Consider the following 26,678-nt stretch of genomic DNA (forward strand, 5'->3'; position numbering starts at 1 on the left):
TTTTCATAGGCTGATGCTTCAGTTCACGTCATGCATGAAGGTGGTTGGAACGCTTGCTTTTCTTGTTTTTTCCCAACTAGAATTACTGTAGTAGATTGTTCTCGGAATTCTGGCCATTCTGCTGTCTTCTGTACATTGCATACAGACTGAAGAAAAAGAAAAAAATACAATTAAGACATCTGCCCTACTTGAGCTGGGAGCATATGAATGCCTGGAAGTGTTTCATTTCAGCACCCAACAATCTAAGTCTGTCATCACCTGACAAGTGTGATGGGACAGTGTTTGATTGTGTGCGCCATGCTCAGTGTTGTTTAGTACCTACGTAGTCTAGTCTGTGTGTGAGTAGAGACACTATCATCTGTTCAGACAGTGACTCAGAGTGGATGATGATGGTATTAATGACAATAGCCAGGAATTGTTCTGCTGACTATGATCAAAGGAAACATTCATTCTGTTTCTTTGTACAAGCCTATAGAACCATAACTAATGCAGAGATGCTTCTTCCAAGCTTTGTGAAAAAAGACAAACTCCTGTTGCCTGAAGGGACAATTATTGTAGGCTACTTACAGTATGTCTTTTGTGTTTTGACCCAATTTTCTAGTAGTGGTCGTTATAAAAATTGAGGACTCATTTTGAAGATTTGAATGGGGAAAAAAAATGAAGCTACATTTACTGGTAATAAGAGATCTGACAAATCCAGTCCACTGACCTCTTTGTATTATTTTGACGTTCACTGGTCAACAGCTCATTCAGAGAAGAGAACTGGATTTATGGTTGAGGGAAATGTAGTTGCCGATGTAAAAATAATTTTCAATGGCTGGTTAATGTCCGTAAAAATCCTAATTAGTCGGCAGCCTTGAGAAACATGGTTTTAGAATGGGGTGGAGACTAGGGCTGGGTAATATGGCTTTAAGCACGTATCACGGTAAATTGATCAGATTTACCTCGATAACAGTAAATGATAATAAATTCGCCCAAGCGGAATGTTATAGAATTTGAAAATCTGAATCAATGCATGAAATACAGATTAACCATTTCTCGTTCATTTATTTACCAGCCTTCAACTTAATATATTTAACAATTGTACATGCAGTCTAAACATTAAATATATAAAAATTTATTGTAAACAATAACAATTCAAGTATGAACAATTATAACATTTTGTATGGCTTGAACAATGTACATTGTCAAAATCAATATGCCTGTGCAAACATGTCATTGTAACACAAATGACTTACAGCTTGAACTGTACACTTCAAAAAGACAATTTACTGTTAATGGCTGCTATGACATAATTACTCAACACAAGTGTTTACTTCAAGGTTTCAAGTTTTTTTTTCCCCAGTGCATTTTTTAATACATGTAAGCCCACATGAACCCCCACACAGACACACACACATTGAAGCTATATTGATCTTCTGCAAATTAAACATTTAAGATTTTATGATGGCAGTAATGACACAAAATTATGCACATACAGAAAAATTGCTGGAGCCATCAAAACGGTCATATTATAATTTTCACTGTTGGATTGTACTTTATGCTGAATCCTTTACCATCACAAAAGCTATCAGAGAAATCACACACAGACAGAGCTACACAATAACACGACATACTAATTGCTAGATGCAGTCCATGCCCAATCCACTCATAAGTTCACCCGTTTCGACAAGGTTAGAGCCGCTATCCGACTCCGTCACGTTCATTTGTAGCGTTAACTGCTAGCGTTGGCCGCTAGCGTTAGCCTGTGGCCTGGCTACCAGTAGAAAGCAATGAAAGCACCCTCTCCGGAAATCGTGAGAACAAGGGAGGACAGCGGATGAAAGCCCGTCTGGATGCCGCCAAAAGTTAACTAGTACTTAATGTCTGGTGAAAGTTTGGCGACCTCCCTTAAGTCACACTCCATCACATCTGCTTGTAGCGTTAGCCGCTAGCGTTAGCCTACCGGGCTTCTGTTTGTTTGGGTCCCTGATAACCACGTGACTCCATACGTAAGCACACTGACTGCTTTCTTAAAGGAAAATAAACATAGCTGAACAACCCAGAGTCAAAGCGGAATGAAAAGACTATATTTTCTTGTTTTATTAAATTACCTAATTTACTGACAGGGTCAAAATTATGTCAGTCATCGTGAAGAATTTCGGTACCGGTAAATTTTTGGTTTACTGCCCTGCTTTAGTGGAGACTGGTGTACATGGAGAAGCAGTTGTTTTTCTATACATGCTGTATGATTGGCTGCCGACCAGTCCAGGGACTACTCTAACTCTTGACTAGCACCAATCGTGATAGGCTCTAGCTCACCCATCACCTTTATTTAGGCCCATGGCAAACAATACAGTACCGTTCTTAGTACACAATGAAAACATTGTCTCATTAATTTGGAGCTTTAACACTTATATTTCCAGTTTATAATGACTATATACAGTCACATAATCATTTACATTATTTCAGTATGCAGATTCCAAGATCATTATATCAGGTAATTGTATGCAAGTGCAATATAAGTAGTCTTCGAAAGACTTTCCCAAAAGCCCTAACCTCAATCCGGGGATTTCTTCAAACATTTTAAATGAACATGACCATATATTCCAAAAAGTGTGGTCAAATGCACGGAAATGCGTCAAACATTTTTAACCTTTACCCCCGATCAGAGATTGCTCTTTTTGTGACGTCCGACCACACAAATGGTCTTCTGGATGAATGCACACTAAAATTTCCATATAAACATATCCCAAAAGAATGAAAAGGGAATGAGCTGGCTTCACTTTCATTACTTTAGAGTTTCCTTCATTTTGCTTATTCTTCCGGCCAACAAAATGAGGTGCATTGAACGAGACACAGTACAGTTTTTCCCACAAGTGTTCATGTTTCAGGCAGGATTATGCTTCCAAACTACTTAATCTTTGTCTGAGTTTAGAGATTTTTACACATGCCAACATTTTAATCAGTCTTAGTGTGTTTCAATGAGACTAGAGGTGCAGTGACAGCTGTTCCAGTTGGCGTCCTTGGAGAGATCCACTTGCAAACACTTACTTTGTGTGTAATCCACTCGAGGGAACAGGAACTGGGGGAGTGCCAATCCCTTCTAGACCCAATTAAAGTAAGCATAGTCTTTCTCTATTATAGTGTTGGTTTTTGTTTTGGCTCATTTTTGACCAGTGCTTAAATTCCCACATTGGTAGTTTTTTCTTTCACCGAATGAGACTGGGTTTGAACCTGCATTCTACCAGCTGGTTCTTGTCTGCCTTGTTTCCTACTTATGTTCTTTGTTTTTATTCTTGTCAGAGCCCTTGTTAGTAATCTCGCATTTTCACAATAATTGCTTCGACTATTGCAGTTCTTTAGTTTCTGCCCGCAATCAAGGTTGATTTTTCATCACTAAAATAACACCATTGTTCTTTTTTTTTCATGTGCTTTTCCCACTCAAGAGGCACATTGCATGGAACATTTTAGTTATTATATATGTTCTTGGTAGATGGAAAGGTGAAGTTACATCACATTCAGTGTCAGAAGAAATTTGCCATGGATTTGGACAAACATACGCTGTAAAATGTTGCTGTGAGTGTCTTGCAATATACGTATCAAGCTACCGGCACAGAGCCTACAAGAGAAGCTTTCATTTTGAAATCAGAGGATCCTCTTCCCACTTTTCTGCCTCCAGTGTGTTCCTCTTTCAACTTCTGTCTCACTTGTCACAGACCTAATGAGAGGATGTTTCGTTATCCCCTAAATCTGCTCACCAATTAAGATTCCTATTCAGAGCAGATAGAAGAACCCTTTCCTTGACTGCAGGTCAGTATTGTAAAAGAAAAAAAAGATGGGATAAAAACAATTTAATAAGACTGATGAAGTTGTTTCACAACTGGTTATACTGTCAGCACTCTTTAGCTACTGAGGAAATAAACTGTCGTATTTACAAAACATGTAATTGGATGGGGTTGAGTAGAGTTTAACAAGTGAAGCGATTTTTGACAAGCTAATGGGATTTTTAATGGGGGCCCAGCTGCTTGTCGCTGGCGGTAGGCTGTCATTCATCAGGAGAACTGTCATGAGCTCGGAGTGAGATGTAAAGTAGTGACAATAAAAACAATTTGGCAGCGTATTTGCGCAAACGATCTTCTGTTCCAATTAGAAAGCTTGTAAAAATTGGGGCAAGACTATTGTTATTATAATTTTAAAAAATATTTATATAATATTACATACTGTATATGTATAATACATTTTTTTCCAAGAGTTTTAGTGTATCATTCCATTATTGCATCAGTGGTTTATCTTTGATTTTGTTATTTGACATATTAACAAACAAACAAAAGGACAGAAAGCAGAAAAAGTGAGAGTCAGAAGATTGCAGGTTTTGGGCAAATGTCTTGTAAGTTTCTGTTTTAGTAACAGGTCAAAGGGATGCGATTAGTTGTTGCTTTAATCCACAATTCATAGAAAGCAGGACGGGAAACTAACAGTTCGTTGTTTTAAAATCAAAACCCCGACAGAGGAAGATAACAATCTAACACTTAGATTTAAGGGAAAGTTCAACATTTTTGACATTTGGCATAATCTTCAAGTTAGCGGGGGTTGAATTCGTCGGTGGAGTTGATGCCAACAAATTCCGTGCAGTTTGTCAATTATTTGTATATGGCGGAAAAACAGTTCCTGCTCTTTCACCCATCTTAAAAATAAACTGCTGTATTTTAAGCCAAAAGAACTGTTATTTTTGATAGAACAATATGTCTATATGGTGCCATAGCAGATTCATGGCGTATTAAGTCCCCAAACTATTTTCATTTGTCCGTTCTACCCTGGAAACCCCTGTTTACAGACATCTCGCAACACACAGACTGTATGGCTTCTATGGAATCATATTCTAAAATATGTTGGGTGTTTTCGCTCTCTCAGTCAAAAAGGATCCCGATCCCTGATGTAGGGTATATAGGGTATATATATAGGTCATTACTCTGACCTTTAGCAAAATTAAATAATCTTAGTAATTCTAAATGACATAAAATTGGGAAACTAAAGTCTGATTTCTTGTCAGTGAGCAAATAAGAATGATCAGTCTTTTTATATTGTGGATATAACTTTTGGTTTCAACTATAACTACCTATGTCACAGAAGTCATTGTGAATTTTCACTGCAATTTCTTGTAGCTGTTTGCCATTTATAGAATCTGGTGCAAAGTTGGTGTTTGGACAGAAAACCAACTCGTGTAAATATGCACACACACACACACACACCCACGCACACACACACACGCAAACACACCCACGCAGTACATATATAGTGTAACCATTTTCCCCAATAATGGAAACTCTTATGATTCTACTTTGAGCCGGAGCTCAGTGTAGTTACATTAGTGCTATTTGTAGATTTCAAACATAATGCTTTATTTGTGTAATTTTTATGACTGAAGCAACTACCACTGGGTCTTTTTGGCTCTGCACTTTTTGGAGCCAAGACCTTGAGAATACGCTTATATATTTTTTGGAGGATACTCGTCTTAAGCCGAACATGTTGTTTTTCATCCTAAATACAGGCCAGCCACACTTGTCACGTCACGAAAGCAGATTACTGAAGGTCTTAATCATATATCGTCCTTGCTTGCTTTCTTTGTTACCATGTGCTAGAACAAATCATTGGCTCTTACTTGGTTCTGTAATCTGACATTGCTGGTGTGAGTCAGCGGGTTATTATTTGCATACGCTGTCTTTGGAGGGCTATTGAGGACAGTCATATAAAGCCGCGGTTCTATTCATGAAAGCCTGTCAGTTCTCGTCCGCAGGTTGGCGGCTAGGCTTGTTACCGTTCCAGCATGCCTCCCTTGACAATACTTTCTATGCTGAATCCCAAATGCCACCGGCCAACTGCCAATTATAAACAGTGTCTACAGTGGAATACGTCTGTTCAACATAACAAGCATACCAAGGATTCAGGACGTGGGAAATACAGTAGACATATTGAGCTTGTGATATGCATGTCTTTGTCTCTGCGCACGTCATCTGCCACTTGCTGTTTGAGAACATTGTTATTGTCAAGCAAAATTGAGCATCAATTTCTTTTAGGAACTTGTACTGTACTGGCACTAGTTATTATTAGATGGAGTGAACAGAAGTCATTTCAAAACTTGTCATTTTTATTTTTAAAGAATTTTAACAGGCAGCACAGTATAAGATTGGTTAAACAGGATGCTAAGCAAGGGGCTTATGTCTGACATGAAGCCTATCTAGGTGAGAAGCATTATAACTTGTAGAATCATCAATCAACCGAACAAGGGTATTTTTGGAATGTGCGTGGAAACTGAACAACCTGTAGAGACCTTACACAGAACATTCCTAGAGATGATTCAAATTCAAAACTTTTGACAACTTTAGCCACTCTGTTGCCCCACTTTTATCCCAAAATCCTCCACTTTAGTCATTTACCATGTGTATTACTGTTTACCTCTGACATCTTTACCTTATTTCCCCTGTTCAGTGAAGTACATGCGAGAAGCCACACCATACGTGAAGAAAGGCTCACCTGTCTCAGAGATTGGATGGGAAACCCCCCCACCTGAGTCGCCGCGTTTTGGCAGCACTTCCATCACCTCCTCCCCGGAGACTCCAAGTCCACCTCTTCAACCATCCTTGTCCCTGCAGGGAGACAGAAGATGCATTCCATTGAAGATGTGCTATGTAACCCGAGCCATGACCACAGCAGACCCAGACAACAGGTAGCTAACTGAAACATCCTATTTGCACAGTTTTCTCTTGATGGGCCTATAATCTCATTCATAGTTTCACACAATTAACTTCTACAATAGTTCAGGCTAGGACGGTTAATGGCTTTCTAAGTGTAATTATTTAGATGATACGGCATATCGGCTACACAACACACTGTTTAGAGGAGCGCATAGTTTCTTGAACGGCACCTAGACGGCCTAGTATAGCCAGGCTATTCGTATAATTATCGGATTCAAAGGAAGTGACGTCACAGAGCGCGCCATCGCCGTTACGGCATTGTAAACAATGGAGGCGATTGGTACAGACACAGCTTTCCTGCTCCTCTTTTTACAACTGAAAGAGCTTGTAAATTTTATTCCTAAATATGACCGGAGAAGACATTGATCAACGCCGAAAAATTATAAGTGGTTCAGAGGTGACCCGTGCGGACGATGATATCGCACACGAGGCTGCTCCTTTTTGCGGACAGGTGTAAAATATTGTCCGAATGGCTATCATCTATCATTTGGGATATTTAATATTCAGAGTCTTTGCTTAAAATTTTACTACTTTCCTAAAGAGACTCCTTGGGACAAAGGTTGCAAAATTGGGTGAATTTTTATAGTAGGACACTTTCCACAGGATTATAATGGAAGTTAAAGGAATTGTAACCTCTTTGATCAATTATATCTTGTTTGAAGAACAAGGATGTCCTTGATCCGATCACGTGATCGTATATCGGGCCGATCGGGTTATTTTTCTGAAGATCGGATTCAGGTGAAAAGGATCGTGTTTTTAATTTAAAAACAATATACTGTATATGGCGGAAAACACTGAGTTGACTTGAATTTCTGCTCCGAGACCCCCAATTTGGCCAAATTTCAAAATTGTCCTATATGCACGTGTGATACATTATTGGAAAGCTTAAAAGGGAAGAAAAATTTAGAACAGGAGGGCATTTTTTGACACCATAAAGGGAAGTCAAATCAGGTGAGTGAAAAATAAACATTTTTGAGACCTTAGAAATTTTCCCATTTAAAAAAAAAAAAAAAAAAAGATTTTTGACACCTATCCTGGTACATAATAAATAACAAACACTTCAAGATCATCCCCCTTGGTCTACTCAAGTCTTTGATAATCAATATGCATGCACTAAGACATGTGGGTGGATATACAATTAAAAAAAGGAAATTGGCGTGTGAGTAAATGTAGATTTCATTTAGTAGAGGTGTGCATCGGCACTGCACTCACGATTCGATTCGATTCGATTCAGAGGGTCAGGATTCGATTCGGTTCGATTCGGTAATGCATCGCGATGCCTTAAAGCCTGGGATGCATTAAAATTCTAACAAAATCATATTTTTTCGTGAATCATGAGGCAACACAAGCGGTCAGACATTAAACAACTTTTTATTGGCTCTTGTGTCACTCCTGGTTGAAGTCAAATGAAAATACTTTCAGATGTATACACAAAAAAAAAAAAAAAAAAAACAGATCACAGTATTTAATTGGTGCTTTGAATGAGACCAGGGCTTTCTCTTTCTTTTTTACACACAGTAGCAGCCTTTCACACAGTGCAACATCTGAACTCCTGTGCAAAATCAGTAATAACAGTCACTGTATTTTAGTCATAATGACCGATCAATAAAAATATTCAAGTAAATATTAAAGAAAACAACAAAGAAAATATTGTAGTGCAGCAGCATCTTTATCGCAATATCAATCCAGGGATCAGTTCAGTTGCAAACAAAACATCAACTAAATTGCACTGTAGAACAAAAGTAAAATGTAGGCCTAGCCCACTATGTATGTGCAATCAACTTAGAAATGCAATCAGTAACTACCACATAACAATAAAAAATAATGAATTAAAATGAAGTGCAGTTGCATTTTAGCAGCCATAACAATCTTTTTCAACATGAGGAAATATCAGTTTTTTGCAATCGAGAGAGCAAAGAGATAGTAGAGGTTAGATCGGGCTTAAAAAAATCCAGCCCGACCCGACACGGCCCGCTGGTATTGAAGCCCAACCCGGCTTGGAGTGACGCGAAAAAAAACGCAGAAGCAGCAATTTATTTTCATTTCTTTGAGTTGGCAGAAAAAACGCAGGCTTTCTTAATGTTTAAATAGTCTACATATTTTTATGATCATTATAAAAGCATTTACACAACGAAATAATGCTGGGAAATGGTGTTACACTTATATAGTGCTTTACACTATCTCACCATCCACCTACTGGTGACGCAGCACCAGGAGCAACGTGGGGTTCAGTGTCTTGCTCAAGGACACTTAGACGTGTTCATCAGGGCGGAGAATCGAACCCACAACCTCTGGGTTGGGGGACAATTACTCTACCACTGAGCCACGTCACCCCAAAGTTTAATTATTAAAAAAAAAAAAAAAAAAAAAAAAAAAAAAAACATGCGATTTTGCAGACACACAGAGAAGATTCAAAAGGATCACATTTGTGTTGCCTTTGTGTGCATAAAAAGTGTCTTTCGTAACGAATCGCAAGCGCCACAGCGGAGGAGAAGAAGAAAAGGCGGGCGGCGCCACTGCGTTCATGTGCGAGGCCAAGCAAATGCACAATACAGAGAGCCTGCTCTCGGTTTTATCCCATTTTTTAAAAATAATTTATTAGTCCGGCGCGGCGGCCCGACCAGGCCCGACCCGAACGTGAATGCTTAACATTTTGGGCCCGACCCGACCCGTTCGGGTTCAGGCACAAGATCTAACCTCTAAGAGATAGGACATAACATAACAATGGCTGAAGCGGAGAAAGAGGGAGGGAGAAAGATTATTGATGCACCTAAGACATTGAAAGCAGACATCTGGAGACATTTTGGCTTCTACGGGGTTGGTGGGAAACTTGACCAGGGTTATGCAGTGTGTTAAAAATGAAACATTAGAATAATAATACAAATGGGGAAACCAAATCCGTTGCATCACCGGAATTGCGCAGGGAAGATTTTTGAACGTACTTATATATCTTAAAATGCGCTGAATCGATTCGGCTTGTTGCCCGCATCCAATCAAATCATCCATGCCCCGCATCGGGATGCATCGCCGCATTGATTATTGTTGGCACCACTATCATTTAGCCCTGTGTTTTTTTTTAGTAAATAAACATGGCTAAACGGGGCGTTAGCTCTATAGTTAATGATAACTTTACTGCATACAGTTTTTGATTTGGCTTGATTTTAATCTGTGCAAAGAAAAAACATTTCCAGGGTAATTTTGAGGAATAAATTCCAATACCATGATATTTTAATTTTTGCAGTGAGCTTTTAAAATATTTTTTCAATTATGATTAAAGAATGTGAATGTAAGATACTTAGGATAACAGGCTCCATATGCATAAAGGGAACATATTAATGTGAATACCTAACACTATCTATTTATTGTATTTAGCCTTGAAGCCTAGGCTTTATGACTTAAGCATCTAATGTATCTAATACATCGATATCATCCCATAATAAGCAATCCAAACGGCAACAAGGGTCGAAAAGATAATGCACAGCATGCTAGTCAATTAGCCTGCTGTGTCCATAATTCTCGCGGTAGCGTTCCACTGCAATGTATGTCTTTGTGTAGCTTTCCGGTTCCTCGAGGTGAGAGCAGGAGAGAGCATAATTAAGACACCATGATTTTAATTAGTGATGCACGATAATACATTTTTCAACCGATACCGATAACCGATAATTTCCTCCTCATTCCAACTGATAACCGATAATGTCAAGCCGATAATTCTATTAAAAGGTTTATGTATAATTTTAAAGTATACACAAAAGAAAATATTACTGTGCAAAAATATAATTTATTGCTCTTTTTTTCAACATAAAATATGAACAAGTCGTCAATTCAAACATCTAAATAATGACAGATTGTCTGACATTGTGTAATGGTAAACTTTTGGCAACAATTACTGAAAGAGTAAATACCTAAGTTGCACAAAATGCCTTTAAAAGTAAGCCATTCCTAACATATATAACATTAATACGCTGCAAAACACACCTCCTTAAAACTAGTCAGTTTTAAGTGTAAATCTATTGGCAATAAGTGAAATTATCTGCCATCGCTTCAAGTGCATTTCTCTCCGATTTCTTGGAAGAAAAATAGCTATCTGAAAATAATCTTAACAGCCTTGTTTTAAGCAATACATTATTATACTTAATTCTAAAAAAACAAAAACTTGGAAGAAGGAAAGATTTTGAATAATATTTGTGGCTACAGAATATTGATTTAAGAATTTGATTATCTACTGTGACTGTAATTGATCAGAGAAATAAGTTAAATAATTTGAAAAGTGATTGCTAATGTTATATGCTTTGTTGCACACAGTGAAAAAACTCAAAAGAGCGAGATGTCATGTACCCATTCTGCAGCGCTTTTTTACATTTGCGGCTTTCATGACATTTGCTTTACAGCAGCTAAACTGATACACGGCAGTACTATTTGGACGGCGTTGGAGCTCGCACCCGCGTACGTGTTGGTTTCAGCGTTACAAAGTCATCTGACCGCTCGTCATTTTACATACTGAATGCATTATTGACTGGCTGACTTCGTTTTCTCCATGTTTAAATTATCTAACCACTGTGCCGTCATGATAAGCTTGCTTACTGGACATCACTTTTTCATGAAGAATCGTGGTCGTATAAACTGCATTATTTTTTTTAATCCAGGGCTTTGGTTCTCGGGTCATTTAGGTAAAAAAACAAAAAACAAACATGTTTTAGTCTCGGCGGCGGCGGCAGCTACGTTCGTACCGGATAATCCGCCCGCCCCAGCCGGTTCGCCGCGGCATATTCGGGTCCTGGCTCTGCTCGCACGCCATGGGGGAACGCTCGAGAAACCGGGGTGTTCGCCGGAGGTCCCGAAGCTGGGGAACCGGGCGAGGCGTAGCGGCCTGCCGGACCGGCCAGAGCGGCGGGCTCCGTCGGAAGACGGCTAATTGCCGACTATCGGTCTCCAGTCGTGCCAGTGTTTAGCCTTAGAGGCGAATTTACCAGCCGCCTTGGGCTGCATTCCCAAAGCCCGACTCTGTATCGTCACAAGCCTTGTAGTTTAACTTAGTTAGTGTTTACAATAGCTTTAGCATTCCCGCTAGCAGCAGCCTCGATTTCGTTCCAAAATTCTTTGTGATGCAGTTTTAAATGGCTGCTGGGTGAGTGGTTTTGAATGAGGACGCTTTCTTTCTGCCTCGTGGAACTTCTACGGTACATGTTTCGCAGATGGCGAGAACGTCGTTTTTTTAGTAACAGCCGCCTTAATATTCAACTACTTCTTGTCGTGTAACTCCGCCTCCTCAACCCCTCCTCCTTCAGGGGCTTCAGAGAGGGTAGGGGTTGAGGAGGCGGCGTGCTGAATTCTTCGGTTGCGCACATTTGGAGGCAAAATCAAGTATATAATTATCGGATTGCATTATCGGTTGAATTTTTTTATTATCTGGATTATCTGTGTGACGTCATAATTGCCATTATCGTCCGATAATTATCGGTGACCGATATTATCGTGTATCTTTAATTTTAATTAGATATTATTGCGTACTTACCCTGTTTTGATACAAAATCTCCGTTTAGCATGTATCACCCAGTGTCAAGACACAGCTAGGAATGGCCACAGCCAGTGTTTTGTGGGGATTTTATGGGTGTAACACGGTAATATAACAAGGGTCACGATGCAGAATTCACAGACAACAAGGAGTGGTCGAGATTTTCTTTTTCAAATATTTACCCTTTTTAATGTTTTTTTTTCTTCATTTTTTTCTTTGTGTGGATCGATTATTTATCATCTAAAATATCGGGGAAAATGCGACAGTCACAAAAACGATACAATCAAGCAATAGTTATGAGGTAGATATCCGTGACCTATTTACAGACACTATTTTTTTCATTGTGACGTTATTTGTTTAAAAGTTGAAAATATCCAAGTGAATAATTTTTAAAAATTGTTTTCTTTAACAAAATATTAGACGTCAATTAATGATTCTACGCTAAAAATGATAGGTATTTCGAATAATAAATATAATTACTTACCCTCTTTTTATGGCTAGTCAAGGCAAAACGGACAAAAAATAGTCTGTGGGCATAATGCGCCATGAAACTGCTATGGTTGTACCTGGGGGACGGAGGGTAAATACAATATTAAGGGAAAAAAGGCAACAAGCAGGATGAAAATAGACACCCCTACACAGCAGTCCATTTTGCTAGACCAAAGGATTTGTCCGCGTCCAAATTTGAAAAAAAAAAAAAAAATGAACGCATCACTAGAAGAGGCATAATAACTTTAAGAAAGTTTAAGTGTGCCTTTTTTATTTTTGCTTCTTTATACCAGTGTTCGAGTCTATCAGCGTTTACGTGCTGTGCGCTAACAGTGCCTACTAACATTGCTAATGTTGTGCACAAATATAAAATGTTACATATATGTAACGTTGTGTAATGCAGTATAGGTATGTAAGTATGATAAACTATTCGTCCCCTCCTTGATTTCTTGTTTGCTTATGCTGATTCTTCTCCCAATAAAGACTAAATCCAATGGTCGGCTCGGCTAGGCTCGGCTCGGCTATTTGGCTGCATCCTGAAGCACACCACACAAAAACCCTCGAGGGAATCGATCAAATGCCTTTCCAAGTCCACAAAGCACTTTTAAACTGGTTGGGTGAAGTCCAGTGCACCCTCTAGGACCCTTTTAAGAGTGTAGAGCAGGGGTGTTAAACTAACTAGCCTGGGCTATTTCAGTTCTCTTGGGTCAGGCGTTTTTCTGTAGAAAAAGTGAAAAGATACAAGCCTGTTTACATAAACCACACGTTGTTGGGAGAAGTTTCATTCCAACGCCCACGGGAGCACCTGAACAGATGACTATTTAGTTTGGAAGTAGTTGACAGTAATACAACAGATCAGGTATGCAGTTGTGCTGAGGCTGAAACTCAACATTTTCCAACCGATTGCTTGTCATTGTTGCTCCGAGCATAACAGCTCCACGATGTGTGCTTTTGATTTATTTCCTTTCATCGGATGGTGTGGATTGTTACACGTGCTTGTTGGACTGGCATAGCTGAGGGGTGTAACAAAATTAGGTTTTCTCACTTTGAACTTGGAATTGCCATTTTTTTGCTCCATATTTACCGTATCTTGTCAGCTGTTGGCTGTGTATTGTGCTTGCATTAATCATCACTTATAAAGAAATACCTTTGTCCTCCTACACTTTTTGTTATATTATTTACTTCAAGATTTAACAGGACCGGTGGTAACAATCTCAACAGCGTGTTGCATTATGCACCATGACGCCTGCGACAGAATCCTTTTTTGAAATTCACATCCACTGAGAACAGTATCAAAGAGCTGCTCACTGGTACCCAGAAGCATTCTATAGATGCATGTCTACGGAGGCCAGAAATACTCCCTCACTGTGAAAGGAGATTAGTAAAGGTAGTTTAGAGGCAACTGCCTATTTTTGTCCGAAATGGCCTGCAGAGATTTTATAGTACGGCAGCTTGATTGCACTTTTAACCGGGATCAAAGTAGTTAAGACTGAAATGTAAAAACAAATTGATGGCTTGCAGGCAGCTAAGAAAAGAATAGAGAATCATATACTGTAAGTCAGTGGATATCGTCACCTGTGTAATGAAATTGTCTCTTCCAGACAAGTGGAGCTGCACTCCCCTGACGCCAGACACACTGTGGTACTGCGCTGTCCAGACCAGCCATCTGCCCTCACTTGGTTCTCAGCAATGCATGCTGTCACATCGTCACTGACGCAGGTCTGTCTCACAGTTAGCAAAAAAAAATAGCATGACGTACTGTGTATAATACTGTATATCGGCTTATGTTATACATATGTATGAATACTTATCTATGTATGTACTTTTTTTAATGATGATCTCTTCACAGCGAGCACTAGCTGATGTCATTCATCACACAGCCAGGTCAGGAGTTGCTGGTAGCAAAGAGATTCGACACATGGGATGGCTGGCTGGGAAGGTAATGGGTGTGTGCCAGTTGAGTGTTGTGTATCTTGTTTTGGTGGGTTGGTTGATGTTGTAGTGTTTATTGTAGTTTGAAAGTTTGGGGAGGCGGGGGGGGGGGGGGGGGGGGGGCTACGTGCGAGTGTTCAGTTGTATTATAGACCTGTGTTGTTGTGCTGGTCTGCTTTTTTACTGTTTGTTTATGAATTTATTTTTCTATTCCTATAACCATTATTGTTGTGACTTGGCTTGCCCCAGCAGAAGAAATAACAAGGGCGTAGGTTTGCATACAGGAGGGACGGTAGGGACATAATACTACCAGCTTTTCAGGGAGCTCAAATTGTCCCCACCAACTTTTAAGCAACCTTATTTGCATAAAATAATGAGTTCAGTTATATAGGTAATTTTGTCTTCCAAAATGCTGCAAGGATAGAAATGACCCCACAACTATTCAGTTTATTATTTTTATCATGTTAAAACGTACATTGAACTCTTTTCACTTGCTGAATGTGTCACTCCATTTTTCCTCTCAAATGCACATTTGATTGGTCGATGACTTGCATTTATTTCAAATTTATGAAATTTTAAAAATTTATCAAATGCCACAGTTTTTTGATTGTCTGCACCCTGAGATATCCGCAGGATGGAAGGCAACATAAATAGTCTAAAATATCAAAAAATCTTAGCTGCCTCTTACATTCCTAACCATAAAAAGGGATAAATTGTGCAGCAGGATGGTGCTCCATTGCATACTTCAATCTCTACCTCAAAGTTCCTCAAGGCAAAGAAGATCAAGATCCTGCAGGACTGGCCAGCCCACTCACCAGACATGAACATCATTGAGCATGTCTGGGGTAGGATGAAAGAGGAATGAATGTATGAATGAATGAATGAAATATTTATTGTCATCATCATCGGTGTCATTGACAATCATTGAGAATTACAAATGTGATGTGATTTGAACCGAAGAAGAAGACAAAGGCAGACGGGAGGAAGCATATGCTTATCAGTTTCCCGTCCCCCCATACACCTAAAGACGCACAATCAGACATGGTACAGTTAAATGCACCGTCGCCAATCTTCTCCCCCCAGATGGGAGAAGAAGCAGTGACGGATGTCCAGCGGTTCCATGTTTATTCCATACTCTTTCAGCTTAGCAATTGCCAGTTGCGCCACTGTATCACCTGGGCTAGGCGTCAGTTGTAATCTCGAAATGATGAATCCTACAATCCGAGACCCAGGTGTTGGCTATTTTCCCAGCTTTCTTGCGCGTCGGCACTGGTCGAGATCGTCAGCCAAAATTTCCAGCCTTTTGATGCGAACATCTCTCTCCTCGACCGCCTGCTTGAGTTTCTTGTTTTCTGCGCGCAATAACTGGAGCTCTCTGACGATTTCTTGATTCTGGTTTTGAATCAAGCCAGTCAAGGAGACCTCCAGTTTCTGTATGGAGGATTTTATTTCATCCAAGTCTCCAGATTTCAAATTTTTTGGAGCCATACTGGGAGTCGAGCTTGCTGGCCCTGATCGCTTATCGGTTGAGATAAGTTGCTCTAGGGAGTGCGGAGGAGTGCGTCTGTACACAGCTTGAGCTGAATCAAGATAGCATGGAGGAAGCATGGAAGACGAAACCCAAGAATGTTAATGAACTCTTGGAGGCATGCAAGACTGCTTTCTTTGATGTTCCTGATGACTTCATCAATAAATTGTATGAATCCTTGCCGAACCGCATGGATGCAGTCCTTCAAGCCCATGGTAGTCATACAAAATATTGAATTTGGATCTCACAGCACCACTACTTAATTCGCTTATTTTATGTAACATATTTTTGTATTTGAAGTACGTTTTTTTTTGTTCAATTTTCACACTTTCTGAAGGCGACAAAACTTGTCTTGCCAAAATTTGACCTTTATGTCTTCATTGAATGATAAACCTTTTTTCAGTGAAACATAGTTTTGTACATTCAACATCATTTGGGAGGGTCTTAGCTTTCATATGAGCCATTTCTGAAACCAGTTGAATAATGATGGACAATAGAAGATTGGAAAAACGTTGCTGATGAGTCTCGATTTCTGCTGCGACATTCGGATGGTAGGGTCAGAATTTGGCGTCAACAACATGAAAGCATGGATCCATCCTACCTTGTATCAACGGTTCAGGCTGGTAGTGGTGGTGTAATGGTGTGGGGAATATTTTCTTGGCACTCTTTGAGCCCCTTGGTACCAATTGAGCATCGTTTGAACACCACAGCCTACCTGAGTATTGTTGCTAACCATGTCTATCCCTTTATGACCACAATGTACCAAACTTCTGATGGCTACTTTCAGCAGGATAATGTGCCGTGTCATAAAGCTGGAATAATCTCAGACTGGTTTCTTGAACATGACAATGAGTTAACTGTACTCAAATGGCCTCCACAGTCACCAGATCTCAATCCAATAGAGCATCTTTGGGATGTGGTGGAACGGGAGATTCGCATCATGGATGTGCAGCCGACAAATCTGCACCAACTGTGTGATGCCATCATGTCAATATGGACCAAACTCTCTGAGGAATGCTTCCAGCACCTTGTTGAATCTATGCCATGAAGAATTGAGGCAGTTCTGAAGGCAAAAGGGGGTCCAACCAATTACTAGCATGGTGTACCTAATAAAGTGGCCGATGAGTGTATATGATACCCTCCACAGTCATGATACAGAGCTACCTCAACATACGATCGCTTCGACACAAGATCTTTTCGACATCCGACGTAAAATTTGACTCGCCATGTGATTCTACATCCGACGACATGCTTGAAATATGATGATTTATGATAGCCCGGCAGTTTGTTTTCCGCAAGACGTACGCACGGTGGATTTTCATGTGAGAGAAATCAACATGAGTTCCAACAATGTGCAGGTGGTAGAAAAAGGTGAGGTTTATCATTGAAATGAAGATGGAAATGATAGGAAAATATGAAGTGTCCGCGTCCGTGAACTGTCTCAACAATATGACCATAGAATGTCTACGATCTCGGCAGTCCTCCTCTGTTCGCCAGTCTTTATGAGTTAAGGCGACAATTCTCATTACTGTAACATCGCTAAAGAAATCGCCAGCTTCATCAGGTTTTTAACCATTTATTTCAGAACTTGTGCAACACAATATGCCTGCTGTCCCCCGCAGCTGACGCACAACAACGGAACACAAAAAGTGAAAGTAAAAACTCTAATGCACTCTCTTACCCTGTCGTCAGCGACGCCGTGCGTTCAGGTACACCACATAAAATGCATCCGACACATTAAAACCCGATTTGTTACAGTTATTACAGGTGTTATTATTATTATTCCAATTTTTATTCATAATTCATTTGTTTTGCTCTTTGTAATTGCTATTTGCAATCGTGACAGCAGCATTTGTTAAGGATTTAGTGTAGGTTTTCGGGCTGTGTGTCAAAGGATGGACTATAAAATACTACTGCTCGTCTACAAAACACTTAATGTTCTTGGACCAAAATACATGCTTGATTCGTTAGATTCCTATGAGACATCTAGACCCCTAAGGTCGTCTGGAACCGGTCTCCTGCATGTTCCAAGAACAAGAACCAAGCAGGGTGAGGCAGCATTTAGTCATTATGCTCCTCACCTCTGGAACAAGTTACCTGAACGTCTGAAGTATGCTCAAACTGTTAGCTCCTTTAAATCCGGGCTAAAAATGCTTTTGTTTAGCACTGCATATCCATAACTGTCTATATATTTCAATCTACTTGTTTTTTATTCCTCTTGTGCTTATCTCCATTGCTGATTTCAATTATTATTATTACTAGTAGTTTTTGTTTTATTTTTATTTATTTTTATTCTATTTGTGATAAAATGCGGTTTTTATGTATAATTTTATTTCCTATTTTGATTGTCTTGGTTTCTACGTTGTATTGATTTAAATGTGATTTTTATGATCTTCATGTGATGTAAAGCACTTTGAATTGCCTTGTGTTGAATTGTGCTATAAAAATAAATTTGCCTTGCCTTGCCTTGCGGAACGAATTAACAGAATTATAATGTATTCTTATGGAAAAATCCTGCTCGACATATGACTATTTCGACTTACAAACATGGTCCTGGAACTAATTAACTTTGTATGTAGATGTACCGCCGTAAAATTCCATCAGCCTTGAAAGACAAGTCAAAATGCTTGAAATCGGCCGGCACACTGGGGTTTTCTTTTCGGAAAATGCTTGGCAATGAAAGAGTTAAAGTTAGAAGCCTATAACGGGTTTGCGAGAGAGGTAGCGCGTGCTTTTGGTGTGTTGTTCGTACATAACTATCTGGAATGTTCACATTCACAATGTAAGTTTCTACTCACACAAAACAAACCTTAAACACAGTTAAATTCAATCCAAATATTTTCAATATCATATCATCGAATGCCAACCGTTTTTGAGCTTTTTTAGTGACAAATTATGTTTAAAAGGTGACTCTTGATCCTGTAAAATGTTGCCATGTGATTGGGTAAGACAGACTTCAAAGAGCATCTTAGGATTCGGTAGCTAGGCTGTAGATAAAATGTCATAATGAGAAGAGTTAAGAACATGAAATGCCGAGCTGTGTGGCAAATGTATATGCGAGATCTGAATATAAAGGATTAACTATATGGGTTCTGAAAGAAAGCAAGAAAGAAGGTTTTTCTTCAAGGGTAAGGGTTATGCAAGAAAGCAAATGTTTCAATCATGTTCTACAGTATGCACACGCGCCTGAAATAAATTAGCATTTCTATCACATAACCACATTTCACTGGCATTCTGGTTCAGTTATTGACTGAAGAAAGAAGGAGGGGGGGGATAAAACATGTTACGTCTGAATATAAACACAGTCGCAGATTTTATGTATTCCATACACATTACCTCTCTGTTTGTTAAAGTTTGTACTTGAGCAACTTTGGGAAGAAATTGTACTTTTCACCTTTACTGACATTTTGGAAGTGATTGCACACATCACAATCGTTTGCGAGATGACAGATTTGCATATATTATACTAAAAAGGTTAGGTCATCAATAGCTTACAAAATCTGAAGACTTGTATACATAATATATAACCAGGAAATGGGTGGGTGGACGGTTTCCACAATAATGGAGCATTAGCTGCACAAATTATGCATTCATTTTAATCTCTTAAAGATGGGATTTAGTCAAGTGTAATCACAAATTGGTATTTGAGAGCAATCACATTTGACATGTTGATCCTGTTCAGAATTGTTGCGTCTGTCGGTAGTCTGTTCTCTAAAATTGAAGGCGATTTGATGTCTTTGTGCAGCAAAGTGAGAGCGAGAAGCAGTGCTGGAAGCCTGTGCTGGTGGTTGTGACGGAGAAAGACCTGCTGCTTTATGACAGCCTGCCACGAAGCAAGGAGGCCTGGCAGAGTCCAGCGCACACGTACCCTCTTCTAGCAACACGGTGACTCAGTTTTGACATAATGGAAACTTGATCATGATACTCCACTTTATAAAAAAAAATAAAATAATTGTTTATGCCACGGGATAAGATAGGTCAGTCCAAAGTTGGTATTTATTTTGGGGGTGGGGGTTGTGGGGGGTTGAGTTCCTCGTATAATGTTATTAAAACCATACCTAATGCCCACTGATTTATCAGACAGTTTATTTTAAAGGGAACCTCAAACTTAAGACTTGCAGGCTGTAATAAGCCACAATTGTTCTCTTTTACTAAAATATGTTTTTAGAAACATATATTATTGGCATCAATGGCATTGATTTTAAAAATCTCTAATATTTCGTACATGTTTTGACCTACGGAGGGCGCCATGTTTTCCGCGCGCAATGCGCGCTGGGCGTGATGACACGGTGGGCTGGACTGGGAAAATAGCTGTGCTAGCTAGCAAGCGAAGCTAGTATGACTACTGGCATGATTTTGTCACATTCTGCTGATGGTCAGATTGCTTTGTTACAGAGCTGTGGGATGAGTTCCCAACATTGTATCAGCATCTAATTCAAGCACATCAGCAGTGTCTTTCGTGTTGAAATCCGCCCCCCCCGGCCAAGGTGCACGGGGACAGCGACGGCCGAACAAAGTGCCGCTCTGCCGATGCTGCCTCCGCGCGTGCCGACCGGGAAGGCCGAACTTCGCGCGTTCTCTTCTTGTTTTTAACCCTTTGTACTGACTCCATGTTTCAAAAGTTTGAAGAACACTCACCGAAAACAGGTTGACAATTTATTCGTTGACAATGGTAAAAACAAGGCAAAACAGACGACGGAGGGACAATTCTGGATCCAAAACAAGGCTACATGTTTCCGAGCAGCAAAAATCTGCGTTATCTCAGTGTCCAATCTTTTTAAAGTCTTTGCTGAAGCGGGCCGGGTCAAAGGTGTGTCCGAAGGTGTGTCTGGGCGTTGCTTTTGGGTCTTCCCCTCTGTGGCCGGTTTTGGGCGGCTTAGGTACGTGCGCGGATGGGATGCCCGCTATCAACTTTGTTGTCCGGGCTAGCTTGTACTTGTTTTAGGACAAAGCGCTTTGTCCTTGGAGTTTGCTGGGAGAGCTGATTGCAAGAGTTGGTGCGTCAATCTTGTTCGTGACGCACGCGTTGGGCTTCTGTGATAAAACGGCATCTTCTATTTCTTATTAATCTATGGCGTGCTATTTATTTTATATTAGTAGTGCAGTCCTACCGTAAATATAAAAATGATACTATTTCCTGATTAATTATATTACGTGTGTTAGAGTATTGCAAACAGTTAGACAGTGCCTACGAGAAACTGTACCATTTTTTCTCATCTCCTCCTCATTAGCCCGGATTAGGTGATTCACTTTACTGTGTCAAAGGGCATGTAGTGGAGTCTGCATAAACAATAGTTAGATGAATGTGTTAGATTAATGCAAACAATTATATGGTGTGTGCGATGAAGGTATCTATTCCCTTCACTTTAAACGATCCTCGGCAGCTTGCCAAGATATTGACCTGCTGCCATTTGACAGTTTATATATCCCTTCGTTGCTAGTTGCATGATTGCCTTGGTTTTTTTTTTTTGTCTGCCTCTCATTGCGGTTTTCTCTTATTTTTTTTATTTTTTTTTAATTTATTGATCTCGACATACTGTCATGGACCCTTTTTGTGTCTCCTTTTTCGCGATTGCATGTTGTTTTTATGTGTTTTGTAAATCCTTTTACGGAATCCCTATGTTATTGTTGTCTGCTTGCTGTCTGAAGTGAGTCGCATTTTCTAATTCCGTGGTCAAGCCCAGCCGCACTTTCTTTTCAGTTGCGTTTTTCTTTCAGGTTTTACCGAACAGACAGACAACGAATGTTGGTTGCGATTGCTTTGTAAGGAAAATCATGACTCTAACGTCAAACAGAAGTATAGTCCTATGGTCTACGCACTCGTCTGTCGCACAGGAAACACAGGTTTGAATCTCGCTGGAGACCTTCATTTAATTGCTTTTGCTTCTTGTTTTGTGAAATCTCGACAGTGCTGTTCTGCACATCACTTTTCCACCCGGGTTCAAATTGGAAGGGCAGAACCCACGACGTGTTTATGTAGCTAACGAGTGACCCTGTGGAAGTACGGCAGTGCTGCCCAGTGACGTCACCGCCTAGATTGCATTACGTCTTTAACTAGTATGTCGCCGTTGTTTGACTAAATTTCCAAATTTAAAAAAAACGAAAACATCAAGAGGGGTTTGAATATCCAATTATTATAACTGATACTAACATTTATCTTTTAAGAACTACAAGTCTTTCCGTCCGTGGTTCCCTTTAAGTATTTCTCTAAACTTGTATTGAGAATATGCTTTACTGTGTTGAAGTCATGTATCTTTCTTACTCAAAGAATGTAATGTAGACTTTTCTGGTAAAGTACATCATGACATGGAAGCCTTAAATGATAATAACATCAGTTTCTATAAAGCTCATACTTTAATCAAGTGTGTTTAAAAATATGTTCAACTCATAAATTTAAAAAAAAATTAAAAAAAAAAGAGCCTCGGCAGACTTTGTAACTTGCTTAAAAAATGAAATTCTTAGTAAATTGTTGAAATTGTTAAAATGTAACAAAAGTGTCACAGTTAAAGCTTAAATAGTGGAAGACAATGGAGCTTTGAGCAAATTCATCACTTTCATATTTTTTCTTTGTTTTTTATTTATTTATTTATTTATTTTCTATTTGCTAAAATGCAAACAATTTAGAAGTCAGTTAGCTTCACGGAACATATCATTTTCGTCCTTTTGGATTCCCCTGTGTGTTCAATGTGAATATTTGTGTCTCCTCTAGTCTGGTGCACTCTGGGCCCGACATGGGGTCCCCATACTCGGGCACAGAGCTCTTTTTTGCCACCCGGACGGGCACGCGCCTTGGAATTGAGACTTATCTTTTCCGGGCTGAAACCAGCAAGGATTTATCCTTGTGGACTCGACAAATAGTCAACGGCTGTCACGCTTCAGCTGAGATGATCAAAGAAGTCAGTACTAGTGAGTACAGCTACTTCACACTGACACTGACATACTGTACGTGAATACAGAACACTATCGTTCCTTGACTTAGAGGGTGACAGTAAATCGCTCCATGACCAGTATTACACTTTTGAGTTTTTCGTAAACTATGCTGAATACATTTTCAAAATTTAGATGTATTTAAATGCAACTGATCCCAAACCCAAATATAAATGAGTTAATTTTATTAAGTGTAATGATGGAAAGGGAGTGTAGTTTAGAGAGTGATTGCAGATGCTTTGACTCCAAAAAATGAAAAATGCTTAAAGAGGAAGTCCAGATTTTTTTTACGTTAGGCTTAATTTTCGAGTTAGCGGGGGTTTAATTAGTTGGTGGTTGCAATGAATTCTGTGAAGTTTGTTTTGTTTTTGTTAGTTGCAGGGCTTCGGAGTGCTAAGCTAGCACGAGTCAATGGTCCCATTTTAGCATGCCAATAAAAAACAACATACTGTATACACGCATGAGAATAACCGATGACCCATGTAATCATTCGTGTGGCCTATGTTTTCAGGTTAACGGTTTTAAAAGCCATTGCAATAAATTTAGTATAAACAGCAACATTCCAATCCAGCAGCTCTGCAGGGAACAGGCTGTCTAGGCAAGCAGGGCGGAGTGATCTCACCTTGTTTTTTTTCACCGCTGATTTTCAATCACGCTGATGCACTGTACTGTTTACTCTTTGACCACGACATGGCTTTGTTTGTTTGAACAGCATGAGTATTTCTCTGACATGGAACAGAATAATGAAGAAATCGAAATTATAAACATTTTACCAAATCAGTTGAGCAGGAATACATTGATGAACAACTAAGAATTTATTTTTTTTTTCCCTCCGGTGTGTTTTTGTTATTGCCAGCAGCAAGTAACCACAGTTTATATTGTTCCTCGTTCAACATAGGAAGTTTGTGAAAACTTTCCTTCGCCCATTTCTTCTGTCTGTTTCCACAGCCTATAAATGCACTTTTCACCAAGTTGCCGTCCGTCAGTCAAGACTTGGCAGACTGAGCACGAGTGGTCTAAGCACTCCTCTCTATTGTGGTCGCTTGACTAGCAAAAAATGACTAGTAAACTGCACATAATTTGTTGAAACCACCTTCAGAAACTAATTAAACCCCCGCTAACTCAAAAATTAAGCCTAATGTAAATATTTCTGAACTCCGCCTTTAAATCGGGGTACTCATAAATCAAGGTCGAACTATGTTCATGTATGTATGTTTATCACAGATCTCACGTTAAACAGGTATCCTCTCTGAGATATACAGTACATCCGTTCAGCTGACAAATGTAGAAGTACAAGAAAGGAAAAACAATAAGTTGCACAGGTCGCAGCGCAAAATCCTGTGGCACTTCCACAGATGTGTTGAGGCATGCTGTACCAGAACATATAGTGCACTGAGAAGGCAAGCGTACGCATAACGCAAAGCCTGAAGTGCCGCGGGCCTCAAAGTAAGTCTTAAATCAAGCTCATGAAGCAGAATGTCAACACAAACATCCACAGAAGGTAGAAGAGCACCATATGGAAGATGTTTACACGCTATTTATAGACGAGAACAGCATTTTTTCTGTGTGTTTGTAATTGTGTATCGACTGTCAAGGGAATTCCAACAGAACACCCTCCCCCATCTCTGCCTTTGCCTCCCTTTTCTCTCCCTGCGCAAAATGTCCTGGGAACTGCACGTCTCCCATGGATTCAGCACCCCACGCCCTCCCCTCACCAGTCCTAACTCATACACAGTGCCAAGTTTCACTTGAGACCCCCCTCTTTCATGCAGCATCGAAGTCTGCCCGATGCCAGCTTGTCATCCTCTTTGTTACTGTCATTTCTGCATCATTTATCACCACAAAGTCCATCTACATTGTCTTTGGCACTCTGTTATCCGGGACGAAAGTTTTCAATCACGTCCACGGTTGACACATTCAAATATTGAAAGGGTCGTTACCGCAAACGTTATGTGCGTGTCACGTTTAGCTGGGGGGAAATGTGACTTTTCTTAATGGCATTTAGCACGATGACTAAATGCTGTCTAGACGAAGAGAAATGCTTTGTAGCAGTCATAGAATCGATATTCTTTTCTACCCGCATTTATTGATTTTTGTTGGTTCACACAAAGGTTAACAAAAACTCCTTATCATGTTTTTGTGGGAAATAACTGCAAAACAAACAGCTGCTTCTTTAAAGTAATCTGGCTTCAAGTAAATTATTTACCAAGAAAATAAATATGTAAAGAATTAATTCTGGTCATGAAAAAAAGACCCTGGTAAATAATCTCCTTCTCTAAATTACTGGGTCACTTAGCATTTTAAATGTTTTGGATTAAAATGAAACACTCACGATATAAATGTTAAATGCCTGTGGACAATTACATTAGGTAGGTGGTAGTGGTGAATGCTTATAAAGGAATTCACAAGATTTCAGTGACATGATTGTTTTTTGAGGATAACTGAAAAAAAGATTGAATGTGAAAATCCTGTTCAGGAAATGAATTTGTCAATTTAAATTAAACCTAGTGTTCAACAAAATGAGGACAAACATTTCCTGGTAATTGGAATTCAGGTTGTATTGTTGTTTTAATCTCCACCAGTCTTAGTAAAAGTTCCATAACATTTGACTGTGCAAATATCAACAAGGCATCTCGAAAAATTACTTTTTTGCATGCATACTCCTCACATTACGTACAGTGGTATGAATTAGTATCGGAGCCTTTTGGAATTTCTCACACTTCTGCATAAAATCACCAGCAAATGTGATCTGATCTTTGTCAAAATCACACTGATAAAAAAAACTGTGGTTTAACTAAAACCACAGAAACATTCATAGGTTTTCATATTTTAATTAGGATGGTATGCAAACAATGACAGAAGGGTGAAAAATAAGTAAGTGAACCAACACATTTAATATTTTGTGCCCCCCCCCCCTACCCTCCCCCCTTTGACAGCAATAACTTCAACCAGATGCTTCCTGTAGCAGCAGATCAGTTTGGCACATCGATCAGGACTAATCTTGGCCCATTCTTCTCTACAAAACTGCTGTCGTTCAGTCAGATTCCTGGGATGTCTGGCATGAATCGCTATCTTAAGGTCATGTCACATCATCTCTCGTCTGGACTTTAACCTCGCCTCTCCAGAACGTGTATTTTGTTTTTCTAAAACCATTCTGAAGTTGATTTACTTCTGTGTTTTGGATCATTGTCTTGTTGCAGCATCCATCCTCTTTTTAGCTTCAACTGTCTGACAGGCGGCCTCAGGTTTTACTGCAAAACATCCTGATAAACTTTTGAATTCATTCTTCCATTAATGATTGCAGGTTGTCCAGGCCCTGAGGAAGCAAAACAGCCCCAAATAATGACGGTCCTTCAACCATACTTCATGGTGGGGATGAGGTGTTGATGTTGGTGACCTGTTCCATTTTTCCTTCACACATGACGTTGTGTGTTACTCCCAAACAAAACTTTGGTTTCATCAGTCCACAAAATATTTTGCCAAAACTTCTGTGGAGTGTCCAAGTGCCTGTTTGTGAACATTAAACAACAACAATTTTTTTTTTAGACAGCAGTGG

At 39.6% G+C, this 26,678-nt stretch overlaps 1 protein-coding gene across 1 annotated transcript in view; it reads left to right on the forward strand.

Moving 5' to 3' along the window:
- The window catches only part of sntb1 (syntrophin, basic 1), an 88,013-nt gene that overhangs the window by 26,652 nt on the left and 34,683 nt on the right, over positions 1–26,678 (forward strand). The window contains exons 2-6 of the mRNA XM_057834593.1: positions 6,469–6,706; positions 14,337–14,454; positions 14,585–14,674; positions 19,941–20,080; positions 22,905–23,101. Coding sequence (XP_057690576.1) covers positions 6,469–6,706; positions 14,337–14,454; positions 14,585–14,674; positions 19,941–20,080; positions 22,905–23,101 — 783 coding nt within the window. The remainder of the gene's footprint in view (positions 1–6,468; positions 6,707–14,336; positions 14,455–14,584; positions 14,675–19,940; positions 20,081–22,904; positions 23,102–26,678) is intronic.

Source organism: Corythoichthys intestinalis, chromosome 4 (assembly GCF_030265065.1).
Source record: "Corythoichthys intestinalis isolate RoL2023-P3 chromosome 4, ASM3026506v1, whole genome shotgun sequence".
NCBI classification, from domain to species: Eukaryota; Metazoa; Chordata; class Actinopteri; order Syngnathiformes; family Syngnathidae; genus Corythoichthys; species Corythoichthys intestinalis.